The sequence below is a fragment of the Pithys albifrons genome, chromosome 1 (genome assembly GCF_047495875.1).
Source record: "Pithys albifrons albifrons isolate INPA30051 chromosome 1, PitAlb_v1, whole genome shotgun sequence".
Taxonomy (NCBI): Eukaryota; Metazoa; Chordata; class Aves; order Passeriformes; family Thamnophilidae; genus Pithys; species Pithys albifrons.
This window is the reverse complement of record NC_092458.1, coordinates 26754664-26767864: the sequence shown is the minus strand read 5'-3', so window position 1 is coordinate 26767864 and position 13201 is coordinate 26754664. Positions and strand designations below refer to the sequence as shown.

At 44.2% G+C, this 13201-nt stretch overlaps 1 protein-coding gene across 1 annotated transcript; it reads right to left on the bottom strand.

Moving 5' to 3' along the window:
• Positions 1-322: 322 nt before the first annotated feature.
• On the bottom strand, positions 323-12878 carry LOC139678890 (regucalcin-like). The gene is made up of 7 exons (XM_071570150.1): positions 12839-12878; positions 6362-6527; positions 5698-5880; positions 4091-4306; positions 2514-2645; positions 1727-1881; positions 323-451 (listed from the first exon to the last, which is right to left on the bottom strand). The coding sequence occupies exons 2-7, from the start codon at positions 6522-6524 to the stop codon at positions 401-403; spliced, it is 900 nt and encodes a 299-aa protein (XP_071426251.1). The 5' UTR covers positions 6525-6527; positions 12839-12878; the 3' UTR covers positions 323-400.
• Positions 12879-13201: the final 323 nt, after the last annotated feature.

The window sequence follows — 13201 nt, the reverse complement described above, 5'->3', positions numbered from 1 at the left end:
TCAAGTCACCACTCTTAAAATGTTTATTAAAATCTGCCATATCTTTGCTGGTACATCACTGTAACATGAGGAGTCAGAATCTGCTTTGGAAACTGCAACAGACTTGAAAATCCAGAGCTAGTCACCAGAAAGTTCAACAAAACTACACTTGAGCATTAAGAGGTTTATGGTAAGTCACAAAAGCTATCAAGGTGTAACATGGATTAACTTAACCTTTCTAACCTATTGCATCAAGCCACGGGCCCACAGAAGAAGAAATATCTTCAATTCAAAACAAGCACACTCCCAAATGTGGGCTTAGAAATCCTCACACAGATAAATTCTGTAGCTCATTTGACTTCTCCTGGTCAGAGTTACTACAAGATGCAAGCATTGCTTCTTTGCTGTTTAGTGTCACTGTTCAAGCAGCATAGAAATTCTGTGGGATCCCTTTCACACCCAGGCCTGTTATCTGTTTGAAAAAAATAATTAAAAACATTAAAGGGAAAAGATAGTCTCTGACTGAATATAACGAAAACAATCAAATGTTAAAGAACAAATATCATAGCAACTGACTCCTATGTGCAGGGTACCCTGCTTCAAGAGGAGCCCAGGAGGCGTCATTACATGGAATTCTTTCAAACTCTGTAAGATAAAGATCGCTAAGATTGTCAAGCAATAATTTTGCTAATTTAAATGTTATCTGTGGCCCTTATATGTCATCCTTAACTCTAAAACAAGTCATAGTAATTTTTAACTGTCATGTGCTCATTCAAGATAAATGTACATTTGGAAAACACCAGTTCCCTTGTAGAACTGGAGGACTGAGGAACAGAAACAAAAAACACGATGCTCATTTAATCCTCCTGAGGGCTTCTAAACTCTGCTGCTTGAGAAATCTATCAGTTCTCAACCATGAGAAATCTGCTCTAAGCACTGCTTTCAACTAGAATGTCCCAGATCCCAGACTAGATCTCCATCTCTCCTGTAACATGTCTTTATCCTACTGCCAAAATGATGAGTTTGGTTTGGGTTGATGGCAATCGCTGAGTAAGAACTGCATTTTATTCTTCTGATGTACTTTTCGCTAATGGAGTGAAAAAATGAAAACAGGAACAAGTTTCAGATTCAAGAGCCCCAAACAGAAATGTTTCTTAAAATGTAGCAGCCGCTATTAAGAAGGCTTTCAGGCTCTCTCCCATGTCTGCAAGGTTTTGTTTCCATTTCTCAAAATGGAGCAATACAGACTGAAAAAATGCCAAAAGTTTTGGGATTGGGATGAAAAATTTTGCCCTGGTGGATTTAAGCATTTAATTTTTAAAGGAGAAATATGTGCTGTAAACATTTAGATTTGCTGGCACAGTGAAAAACTCAGAAGTAAGAGAATGAAGTTTCCAGAAGTGATGAAAATATAGTAAGAGGTAAAGAGCAAAACCCAATTCCTTACAGTGTAATACAGAATATGCTATAGAGGACAGATCCAGATCCACTGGCTACCTTCAGATCCTGGCCAGCCAGCTTTGAGTAACCCAGTTATCAACACTATTACTAACAATTTCTCCAAATCTTTCTTCTGAACACACGAGCAGCTGTGCAAAAGCAGCTGTGCCTGGCCAAGGCCAAGCAGTGCATCTGGAGCAGCTCACCAGGGGAGAGGGATGAGCAAGGGCAGCAAGGGTACCTTGCTGTCAGAACGTGAGGCTTGGCAGGTCTGATGTATAGGAAGAAAGCAATAAAATCTGCTTACCTTGAAAATCTCTCCCGCATGAGGTTCCTTAGCTAAGGTGGCCTCATCCAGTCCATCATATGCAGAAGTCACGTACATTTCTGAGTAGTCTTTTCCACCAAAGCAACAAGAGGTGATCCTTGGAGTAGGCAGCCTCACAGTTTGGATTCTTTTTCCTGGGAAAAAATGTGATATTATTTTCTAATGTCCATTTCCTAGGAAGCATGTAATTATGAATGTGCTATTAGTGCACATGGCACAGGTGTGACATTTACTCATAAGGCATCTCCCCTTCAGACAGAGACCATATCCTAAAGGACAGCTTGTGGGAAAATAAGAATCTTTCATTTGCCTCATCTCTAACTACTTTTCAGGCTCTTCCCCATATCTGCGAGGCTTCATCTCCATGTCTCAAAATGGAGCAATACAGTATGTAAGGCAAGGAAGGGCAGGGATACCTGGCCTTGGAATGGCCATCATTCCTTAACAGCATTACCCAGTGAAATATTTCAATACTAAGGAATTTTTTTTAGTTGCAATAAATAGGCAGTACACTTTTTTTTTATGTGGCATTATTAAGAGCAGTGTGTGCTGCATCAGCAAACCATGGGAGCAGGAGTACCTGGCACGGGGAGGCAGCAGAGGGATCTGTACTCTTTACGTGACTGGGGCCTGAACCATCAACATTTTTGGCAACCCATGGGGTGGAATTGGGCAATAAATTACATCTTCTTATCTTGCCTTCCAACCATTCTTCCTGGCTGCCATTCCTCTTATATTCTTATGTACATGCTGGTGGAGGTCTTACCTGTCTCCGGGTCTATACGAATGACTCTGCCACCATCAATACAGGCCACCCAGAGCTTCCCTTCTGTGTCTATGCACATCCCATCAGGCATTTGCTCCTCTTTTTCTAGATGGTACAAAAGTTTGGGGCAGGCTGCAAGAAGAGTAACAAAGCTGCTGTTACATAAGCTGCTACTGGTTCTGTATCAAATCCCAGTCTAACACCTTCCATGCCCTTGCAAACAGTTAAGTTGTTTTTCTGTAAGAAAGACGTACTGCAAAATGTACATCATGTATGCATTTTGCAGAGGTGTTAAAAGCCTGGCTTACCCTTTCTTAGGCAGAAACAAGTCCCCAGCAAAGCCAGTGCAGTTTGGGATTGTACTGAATTAGGGGTCCTATCATTTTACCAAAAGAAGATAAAAAAACGCCCCCATCTCTCTTGTTAACCAGCTTGCTGCCTGCTATAACATGATTGCTGCCACTGCAATAACTTTTCCTGGACTTTCACTGGTTATGGCACTCTGGATGTATCACATAAATAATGACCTGTGTTTAAATATTGGTGATAAGCAAATTATCCCTCCTAAAGACCTAGAATTTTACTTTTTAATGGCCAGCAAAGCAAGTAGTTTTGATTAGGCCTGGACCAACTGCTATGCTCTAGGATGCAGTGCAGATGGATTGCCAAGCATGTGCATGGTTCATGGAGCAGGGCCCATGGGCATTGAAACATCTGCTGTGACTCAACATCTTCTGGCCATCACCACCCAAAAATAGAGTCACAAGCATAAAGCTAAGGCTAGGAAGCTCAAATGCATTACATTTTTGTATTTGCAGAAATCTTATACCCTAAAATATGTAGAAATAAATGTTCTCAACAAAATGAAATCTAAGCGAATGTAGTTACTTTGTGCAATTTTCACTGATGATTATACAAAGTCTACACTCATTAGAGTACAAATGCAGTTCAGCCTTTGAAAATCCCATGGAGTATATCGGCTGATTCAGCACAAAAATATTTCACAGAGTTTTGAAATGAGGTTATATCAATTTTTCTTGCACTTAAATTTTCCTTTTTACAGGTATAATAAAAAATTGTTATCCAGAAAGTGAATTTAAGTGAAATTTGCCAAAATCTGAAGGCAATTTTAATTTCTGTTGGGAAACCTCAGTCACAATGATAACTTTATCCTCCAAATACCTTTCTGTGATATATATGCACACACATTCTCCATTTGTATTTATGGAGCTAGTACAATCGAAGTATTCCAGTAGATGGCACTCAAGAATAAATAGCATCCTGCAAACTCTCATTCTGCAGTATAAATGGCTTGTTCCCTCCCTACAACTTCTCAAACAGGTCTAAATACAAACCACCTCTTCAGATGAAAGTAAGCTGAAGGACTGTCAAAAGTTAGTTCACAAAATACATCTGATAAGTACCTAAATTTGAGAAATATCAAAGTCAACCTGCTGACAAGCTGCAAAAAGAAGATATGAGATCTGTCAAATAAATCACTGCATCTCACAGGCCCAAGTCCTGCTGCAGAAAGAGCAATAGTGCTACTTGTCACCAAATTTAAAAAGCATGTGTACCGATCTTTCCAGTGTGCACATCATAGCTGAAGGCATGGACAGCGTATGTCAGGCTGTCAATGTGATAGAAGGTCCTGTGGTCCAGGGACCAATCCAGACCATTGGAGATGTCCACCTGATCTAACTGTTTTATTACTGAGTGGTCAGGGAAAAGGGTATAGAGAGCGCCTTGCCGCCTTGCTCGAACCCCCGGTGCTGTCTCTTCAGCCATTGTACCTGAAAGGGAAATGGGAGCACCAGTTAGAAGGTAGAAGCTTGTTCCTCATGTTTGATCAAAACCCTCCTCTAAGTGCTATCAAAAGGTCCTAGGAAGAATCACGGGATTGTGATTTTTTTCTTTTTTTAATTCTTTTTCTTCCTAAATAGAAAATATATGCTGTAAGGGTTGACCAGAGAAGTCGTGGATGCCCCTCAACTGGCCTTGAAGTGTTCAAGGCCAGGTTGGATGGAGCTTTGAACAACCTGGTCTAGTAGAAGGTGTCCTTGCCCATGGCAGGGAGGTTGGAACTAGGTGATCTTTACGGAACTAGATGGCCTTTAATATCCCTTTCAACACAAACCATTACATGATTCTACAGTTCTACAGTTCTATGATGGAGGGTCTAACCAGGTCACATCAGAATTACAAGAAGGAGGAAAAGGAATACATTGGGAGCAACTGCCTCTCACATTTCTGATCCTGGCCATTGAAAGGATGAATTTCTGAATGGCCATGAGGTTTAAGCTGTAGACACCAAAGACCCAAAGAAGCACCACAACACACCTTTTTGTCACTCTTTGTAGGCTACTTCCATCATTTAAATGGGCTGTGACCATAAAATACAGGTGGCACACCACATGCCTGAAAGTGTTTTCCAAACACTTCTTGAACTCTGGCAGGCTTGGGGCCATGACCACTTCCCTGGGGACCCTGTTCCAGTGCCTGTCCACCCACTCGGTGAAGATACTTCTCGCATTATGCAACCTAAACCTCCCTCTTGCCTTCACAAGGCTGAGGATCTCTCCCTACATCCATGTTTCCTACAGGCTAACCAGGAGAGACTGTATGTGAAGGGTGCAAGCTGCAGCTCATGTTCTGCTCTAGAATCACAGAATGTGCCAAAGTGGAAGGGACCCCTAAGAATCCAGTCCAACTCCTGGCCTTGCACAGGACCATGTCCAAGACTCACACCATGTGCCTGAGAGTACTGCCCAAACAATTCTTGAATTCTGGCAGGTTTGGTGCTGTGACCACTTCTTCAGGCTCAAGCTGCATCCTTCTCTATAACTCCAGAAAACTTCCCACCTACATAAGCCTTTCACTGGTTTTCACCTTCCATGAAAGCAGGTGTTTGACAAACACCATCCACCAATTAGGAGAGCTTTCCTGTTGGATGGCCCTTGTCAACAGCCTTTGTCCTCATTTAGGTCAAAGAATGTGGGATCCCTTGTTCTCCTTCATCAGGCAGTAACTGAGCAGAACGTTCACAACATGGCTCATGCTTGTGACAGTCAGCTTTGTGGGGAACTCAACTGAGGAATCAATAACATGGAATAAAAGGCATTATATAAAATACAATCCTGTAAGTTTCTCTTTTCTCTGAGGGAAATTTCTGCCAGGAACTTACCAGCAAAAAATCTCCCCTTTGGATCCACTTTCCCATCATTGAACCTATTGTTGGGTTTATCCTGCTCGAGCTCAAGGATGGTGGTGACCGCCTGGGTGTCCCAGTCAAGAAAGGCAAACCTGGTCCCCAGGGCGATGACGTAGCCCCCACACTGCCGCAGTGCCACCGATCCAACACGGGCATCTGTGGGTGAGAGGGAGTGTAAGATGACAGGGAGCTCTGAGGCCATTAGTCAGCACTCACCAAGGGTATTTGGGCTTGACTGGGACATCCCTGACCAGGAAAGGCTGAGCTGAGGCTAAAATCCTTCTCCCCTGGGATCATTAGTACATCTCACTGGCTCTATATTCCAACGTTTTTTCTATCTTCTGGGCAGACACAGTCATTGGGACTGTACCTTTTCCTCTGCTGGTCCCAAATGAAACATGCATGCCCATTTAGGCTTATCAAGGACAACATGCACATTGTCCTCCACACCTGAGCACAGTCCCCTCTGCTTGGCTGACTTGGGCCACACAACATGCTCAGCAACATGCTGTAGGAGGACAGGGCATGTGGCCCCATGGAAAGTAAGAGAGACCACCATGCTGCAGGACTTCTACCAAGAGGGATGGATGGGGCACACAGAGAAGATTCACAAGATGAAGTGAGTACAGACTCTTACCCACAGACACGCTCTGCACCTCATTGGTGATTGGGCTCCAGCGGCAAACTTTCTGTGAGTTAATGTCTACATAGACGAGTGCGTTCTCCCTTTCTTCCCAGACGGGGCACTCTCCCATCCGGTTCTTCTCCTTCACAACAGATTCAATTTTAATGGAGGACATGATCTGAGGGGAAGAGAGGTAATGATGGATTTAGTGAAAAGCTCTCATGTGGATTATTTATGCCTACAATGCTTAAAAGCAGAGTTTGTAAATGGCAAAGCACTCCAAATCCCACATGACAGAATAATTTAGGAGGTTCCTATGATACTTCCATGGCCTCATGGCTGGAACTGAGCTCAAGGCACCAAAGCCTCTCCTTAGCAAAACTTTCCTAAACCGCAGCTGCTGATGAGGCACCTGCCTCTAGGCAAGAGAGTGCTGGGGCCATGGCCTTGAGCTGGACAAAGCTCTTGTCTGGGAATTGATGATCCCAAGGGTCCCCTGGACCATGGGGAGGGACCACTGGACAGCAGCACCAACAAGTCAGAAGTCTTTTAGTGGAAAGACAAGGCTCTGCCCTTCTAAGGCAGATGCATTAGCTTTCTCTATAGGAAGACATTTACACACCCATTATACCAACTATGGTTTGCCACTAAGGCCAGACTAGGTGCCTGTTCCCACACCAAGTCAGCATGAATATGCAAACACTGAGGAAGGCTCCTGCCTTTGAAATCCTACTGCCTTGTTTTCCCTCCAAGCATTTCATCTTTATCAGCCCCCTCACCATCCCAGCTTCATCTCCAACCCCTGCCGCAGACTTTGAATTTTGCCCATGCCAGGCTGTGGGTATAATTACTTCAGTTGCTGCTTTGAGGGCAAAGCCACCAGTGAAGTTCCTATTCCAAGCACCTGCTTCTGCCAGGAGTTGTTCATGCTCTGGCTACCCTGTCCCCCCATCCCCATTGCAACAGGGTACCCACAGGGACACCGGTCAATCAGCCACAGCCCTGGCATTGGGTGCACAATCCATCAGGTTTGTGTCCAGAGCCCACTGATGCCCTCCAAAATAGGGATTCTGGGCTTGCCCTGCCCTTGCTGTGGGGTGGGATGTGAACAGTAACCTCCACCATTCAGCTCTTACAAGAGAAAGAGGCCCACACTCTGCCTCAGTCACCGCTAATGGAGCCACCTCCGCTGCTGCACCCACTGGCCTCAACATATTTTTCCCACAGATTGGGGTGATATTTCTTGGGAGGCAGCCAATCCCTGACATAATACTAGTCCTAGGGATTACCGTCTTCAAGTGGGCATTGTTTCCTTGTAGGTGAGCTGGTGATAAGGTTTACAGATAATTAATTAGCACTAATGCACTTCAAAATATGTGGGAAGAGCCAGTCAATCACAATGAGTGGAAACATCAGTGCCAGGAATACTGGGGTACAGGATCTTTCCTGCAATGAGTCACACCACCAAGGTAAGGTTCAAACAACTCATCCATCAAATATATCCTTCTCCCTTCAAAAAAATCTGGCCTCAACAGTCTGAGCAGCAAGCTGCTCCATACAGGCAAACAGCATCAGTGTAAAGTGTAAATGAGGATACATAGCAAGATGCCAGGTTTTAACCTCCTAAAACCTGTTAAACCATGCTCGAGCTGGAGGAGTGAGTTTCTCTAGGTTAAAGCTTTGTGTCATGTGGCTGCCATATGTGGGACCCAAGGCTTGGAGACACAATGCTGACTTTATTGTATCATGCTCTGGAAAACACAGAGCTGCTCTCACCCCTGTGGGAAAACAGCATTCGGCGGCAGCCCGGCAGCACTGCTGTTCCCACAGAGGCAGAATGCCTCCATATCTGCAGCAGCCATTGTGTGTTTGTCTTGGCCATTGTTTCATTGACCTAACCAAGCTTTATGAAACCTTTCTTTTCTCACCAGCTCCTGTTTCACTTACATCCCCTATCTCTGACTTCCATAACACCAAAACAGGGGCCTGCCAGATAAGCTGTGGTGAAATACTGATTCACACGACGCACCCCACATGCCACATGAGGGGTATGCAATCATGCTACTGCCAGCGGTTGCACAAGGCACAGGCAGGGGAGACACCAACCTTCCTGCACCAGCTGCCTGATCCCTTCTTCTCGTGCCCCAGCAGTGATGCTGCAGATACCTGCCCTGTCCCACGGAGCCTTGGCATGCATCCCCATCCCTAACTGCTCATCCAGCCTCAGCATCTATCCCCATCAGCAAAGAAATAGCTCCTATGTGTCACTCCAGCTGTGGAGCTCTTTCATACTGCTGAATATTTTGACTCAAATCACCATCAGTTCTCTTCATTTTTAAGAAGAGGACAATTAGAAGGGAAGACCTCTGCTTTGCTGGCTGAGGTTTCACGAGTTTTCGCAAGCAGCTGAAAATGAAGGCTTTTAACAAGAAGGGTCATCACACCCTAAGAGGCAGCATTGGCTCCAAGAGTCCCCATAAGTTGGCAGGGCTGCAGCCCTGGCCCTATGCCACCCGTGTCCCCCGTCTACCTAGTGGTCCACCTCTTGCCTCACCCTCCCTTCCAGCACTCCATGGAACTTTGCAGCAGGAGCAGCATTTTACCAAATACAGCATCTCAGAGGGAAAAATGAGGCAATGACCCCAAAAACCCTGGTTCAAAACATCACAGCGTAATCCCTCCCCAGGCATCCTGCCACCTGGCACCCTTTTCTGTGGCACCTCACGCCCTGTTTGGCACAGCACTGACTCATCAGAGATGAGTGTGCAAGGAAAGACGAGAGAAATTCCAAGCAAAAAGCACCAAATCCTGCTGTATTCTCCCAAAACAAAATCCCTGCAATAAAACTCATCACATTGACCCTGCTGTATCCTCTCTCCAACATTTTATTGGCTTTCCAGCCTCCTGGACTCATGCCTAAACTCCTCATGGAGATAAGGGGCTACAGATATTACTGAAACATTTTCCAAGTTAAACTGTTAAACTTACCAGAATTTGGAGACCATAAGAAAAATTTCCTATTAGGAATGAAAAACTAGTGTAAAAATATCCTGTCTGCTCTACAAAGTAAATCCTCTCTCTGGTAGCTCTTTGAAAATAGCCCTTCTAACCTTAGTCCACATCCCTTTTCAAATGATCTGGACAAAAATTGGTCATTTCAGTACCTCTAAAAAGACAAAGTACAAACGAATGACTGGCCTTAACATATTTCTTTGCTGTTTCCCTCCCTCTCTCCCCCCATGCAAACACACATCATTTAATTTTTAATGCCAAGCTGAAGCTTCAAATAAGCAGGCAGACAGCTAAAACTTTTGATGTAAAAACAACAATCTGCATGAATCAAAGAATTTTAAGAACCCTTTTCCCCTCAGTCAAATAGCTGAATATTTTTACCAAGCTGGAGGACAGCTATGCGAAACTGCAGTTCACCACATCAACGCACCTGCTGAGGAAAATATTGCAAGACCTGGGTTGGTGACTCTTTTCCAGCACTGGTCCAATGAAACCGGCTGCTGTTTCCAGCGACGGTTAAAAATGTGCAACAGTTGATGTTATCTGCATGGAGCAGGTAACCTTTTACATTTTGTATTCAGTCAGCAGTCACATGAATGATGAGGCAGGGACCAAAGCCCTTCTGAATGGTTTGGTTTGCAGTGCCAGCAGCAGGACATGTGATAGAGAAAAATCCTTGCTCAGTATTTTTCTCATGTCAGGAGAGCAGGAGAGGAAAATTGAGGCGTTGCACCATTTAGTTGCCCCAAGGCCTAGCCCAGTCTTCCCAAATTTAGGGTTAATGAAAGATATAGGGGAGGGTTTTGTAGTACTCTGAGTGATAAGGAAAACAAATATTCTTGTGATTAAGGCTTATTAGCATCATTAAGATTTGGCTCCTACTCTCATCTGTGACACAGCCTTCTTGTGTGTGAAGTCACCTGCTCCTCTCGCAGGGCTCCTCACCTCAAACACTCAAAGCCTGATCCCACAACAGCAAAGAGTTCCAAGCTGCTGCCCATAGCACACGTGGAGAAGGACTTTTACCAGGCAGCCTCAGCAATCACCACGGATGCTGCAGAATGGCAGTGTCTTGCTTGGCTTTTAAAACTTACTTTCTTCCTTCTTTGGCTTTTGCCATTTTTTTTTGTTTGTCTGGAAGAGGCAAAGCTGGAAGATGCCAAGTGCCTTCTCCCATCCAGCTCTGCTCAGCAGAGGTAGGTGATGGTGGGGCTGGCAAGGTGGGCACAAGGGCAAGCTTGTGTGTGGGACAGAATCCAAGCTGGGCAGTGAGCCAGAGCCACCATCAGAGCTTTGGTGACAGGACCACACTCAACAAGGGCAGAAGCCACTTGGGAGGAATCAGCAATGCATTTCTTAACTCATGAAAGAGATTAATGAACTTTTTAGCTTGATTTTCAGATGATTCACAAGATGAACATTTTTCCCTGAGAAGCAGACGAGATAGACCTAATATTATCCCTATCAGAGTCACCATTGATCCAGATTCAGAGTTTAAAAAATTACAGCCCTAAGACAGAGACAAATTCAAACATTTCTGGGGAAAATTCAGTAATATTTCCAAGTCAAACTCCTACTCAAGTCACTGGATTACAAGCAAAGTGGTTCTCTGTTGTTACAGTAAAATCAAAAGTGAGCAATTCAGATCTATAGAAAACCCTGTGAGACTTAGCTATCAGCCAGAAGCAGTAAAGAACTCAGCTGCTGCTGGCTGATAGGGAGGTGGTTTACTCCCCAAGAATTCACATAGTAGGAATTCACAGGACTCTGCAGGGGCATGAAAACAGGCAGGATGAAATAATATAAACATGGGACTTGTGAGAGATAGGTTTTAACCAATTGAAGTATCTGGCGTGGTGGTGTGTAACTCTTTTAGTCAATAAGCTGTATTCCTAACCCTACATAAACTGTGTGCTATGTGTAATAAAACGTCTTCACTATGAATCTTATAGATTGGTGTGAAGTCCAGTTCCTCCGCCATTTATTTTTAGTTTACTTTAGTTCTCGGCATCTTGAGGACCCTGCTCAGACCTCCTTCACCAAACTGATGGGGCCACTGGCTCCATCTCATTTCAGCACAAACCCTTGGTTTATGCTCACTCTTACAAAAATTTTCACATTACTTTCTGCTTGCTTTGCTTTCACCTAAGTGATAACTTAGAAGGGAGATTTAAGTGGAACAATATGCGCTTTTTTTTTTCCACAGTATTTTCAGCTGGAAGACATACTCAAAATGAAAATTCTGGCTAATGATAATTTCCACTGCTTTAATTTAAAAAGAAAACAGATGCAAAATGTAAATTATCTTGTTACCTGCAAAATATTTCCTAAGCCATTTTTTCTAAAGGAATTTTGGTGCAGAAAACTGCATTTTCCACATAGCTCTTCTCTCCTGGTAACTTGATTGACTTCCCCACCACAGGCTGTGGCAAAGTAAAACCAAGTCAGGGAAAGGGACAAAGAATTCACCTCACCACAACTGCAAAACCAAATGTGCTGCTTTCTGGGTGAGCAGCTTGGATGCTGGATGATCAGTGGAAGGACAGCAGCTGGGAAAATGCCACCAGAAGAGGTCTCTCTATTTTATTCAGGTTGCAAATGCTCCGGAGATGCTCCCACCACATTTTGCACCATCTTTTATTCCTGCCTTGATGAGTTCTAGTAAACCAACACAAGTATCATGTTTCCCACCTTGCTGTTTCAACATTCCCCATGTCTGCCTTTCCAGAAGCCAGTCACTTTAGGAGGAGACACATCTCAAAGGCTTTGTGGACATTGTTGATGAGTAGTGCAACCCTGCAACAGCAGGTGCATGTATTTGCTAGCCAGTCAGCTATTCTGTTAATTGTTTCCACAACATAAAGAGCGTGACCCTGCCAGGCACTTTGTTTCTAATATTGCTGGGTTGCAAAGCAGAAGTTTCTAGTGAAGTTGGCCAAAGGCAGTCACATACCCCTGTATCGCTGGCTGACACCCCACTGCATTGTCCCCTTCTGGGGTGGCTTCCTCTTTCCTTTCCCACTGCTTTGGTCTCTTCTGATGCAACTTGTACAGCTTCTTTTTATAGGCCCTGGTTTTTATCAACATGGTGTAGTTGGGAGAGCATATCAAGGCATTAGCACAACAAATAATGTGGTATTTAAATAGTTGTATTTGCCCTCTGTTACCCACAGGCATGTGCTGAGATAATAGCTCAGAATTTGTTCCTGTGGTTTTGCAAATATTTAGTAAATCCACTGCTCCCCTTTTCTTCCCCACAACTCCCCAAAATATGCTTGTATTGCTTATTCCCCTTGAGGGTCCATCCCATCTTTCATTGCTCTAGAAACTCAACTGTTATTCGATTGTCCCAACCTCTTGAAGTTTTTATGCACCTAGACAGTCATCCTCCCTCTTGGAGATGACAACAGGCATGGTTAGAGTTAATGAAGATACAGATATTAAAAACCCCAGGCAGATACAGGTATAGCTACTCACCCAAGCGATACCCCACTCGACAGTGTTGTTTAAAAATGAGGCCAAGGCTTATCTTTTCGTGGCTTCACCCTTTTGTAGGAAGGGCCTGGTCCCTCCCTTGTGCTCAAGATGGGAAGAACTGGAGCTCCCCAGGCAGTGAGTGCCGCCTGCTTTTATTTCAGCAGAGCTATTTTGCCAGCAAAGGATTACATGAGCTTTCTCCAGCTTGGTTGGGAATAACTACGCTTCACCTATGACTATAGATTTTGGTCATGAGGGTGAAGAAATCCTTCAGGGCACAGCAGCTGCTCCTCTTGATACAGCCTTTCCTGTCACTGGATTCTTGCTCAACCCTAATTGAAATCAGTGCTGGTCTTTGATCAA

Excerpts from the sequence above, each read along its gene's own strand:
- LOC139678890 (XM_071570150.1), bottom strand. The coding sequence starts at position 6,524 with ATGTCCTCCATTAAAATTGAATCTGTTGTGAAGGAGAAGAACCGGATG. Across the intron at positions 4,307-5,697 it reads AAAGGGGAGATTTTTTGCTG|GTACAATGGCTGAAGAGACA; the intron begins GTAAGTTCCTGG and ends TTTCCCTTTCAG. Across the intron at positions 2,646-4,090 it reads TGTGCACACTGGAAAGATCG|CCTGCCCCAAACTTTTGTAC; the intron begins GTACACATGCTT and ends CTCTTCTTGCAG.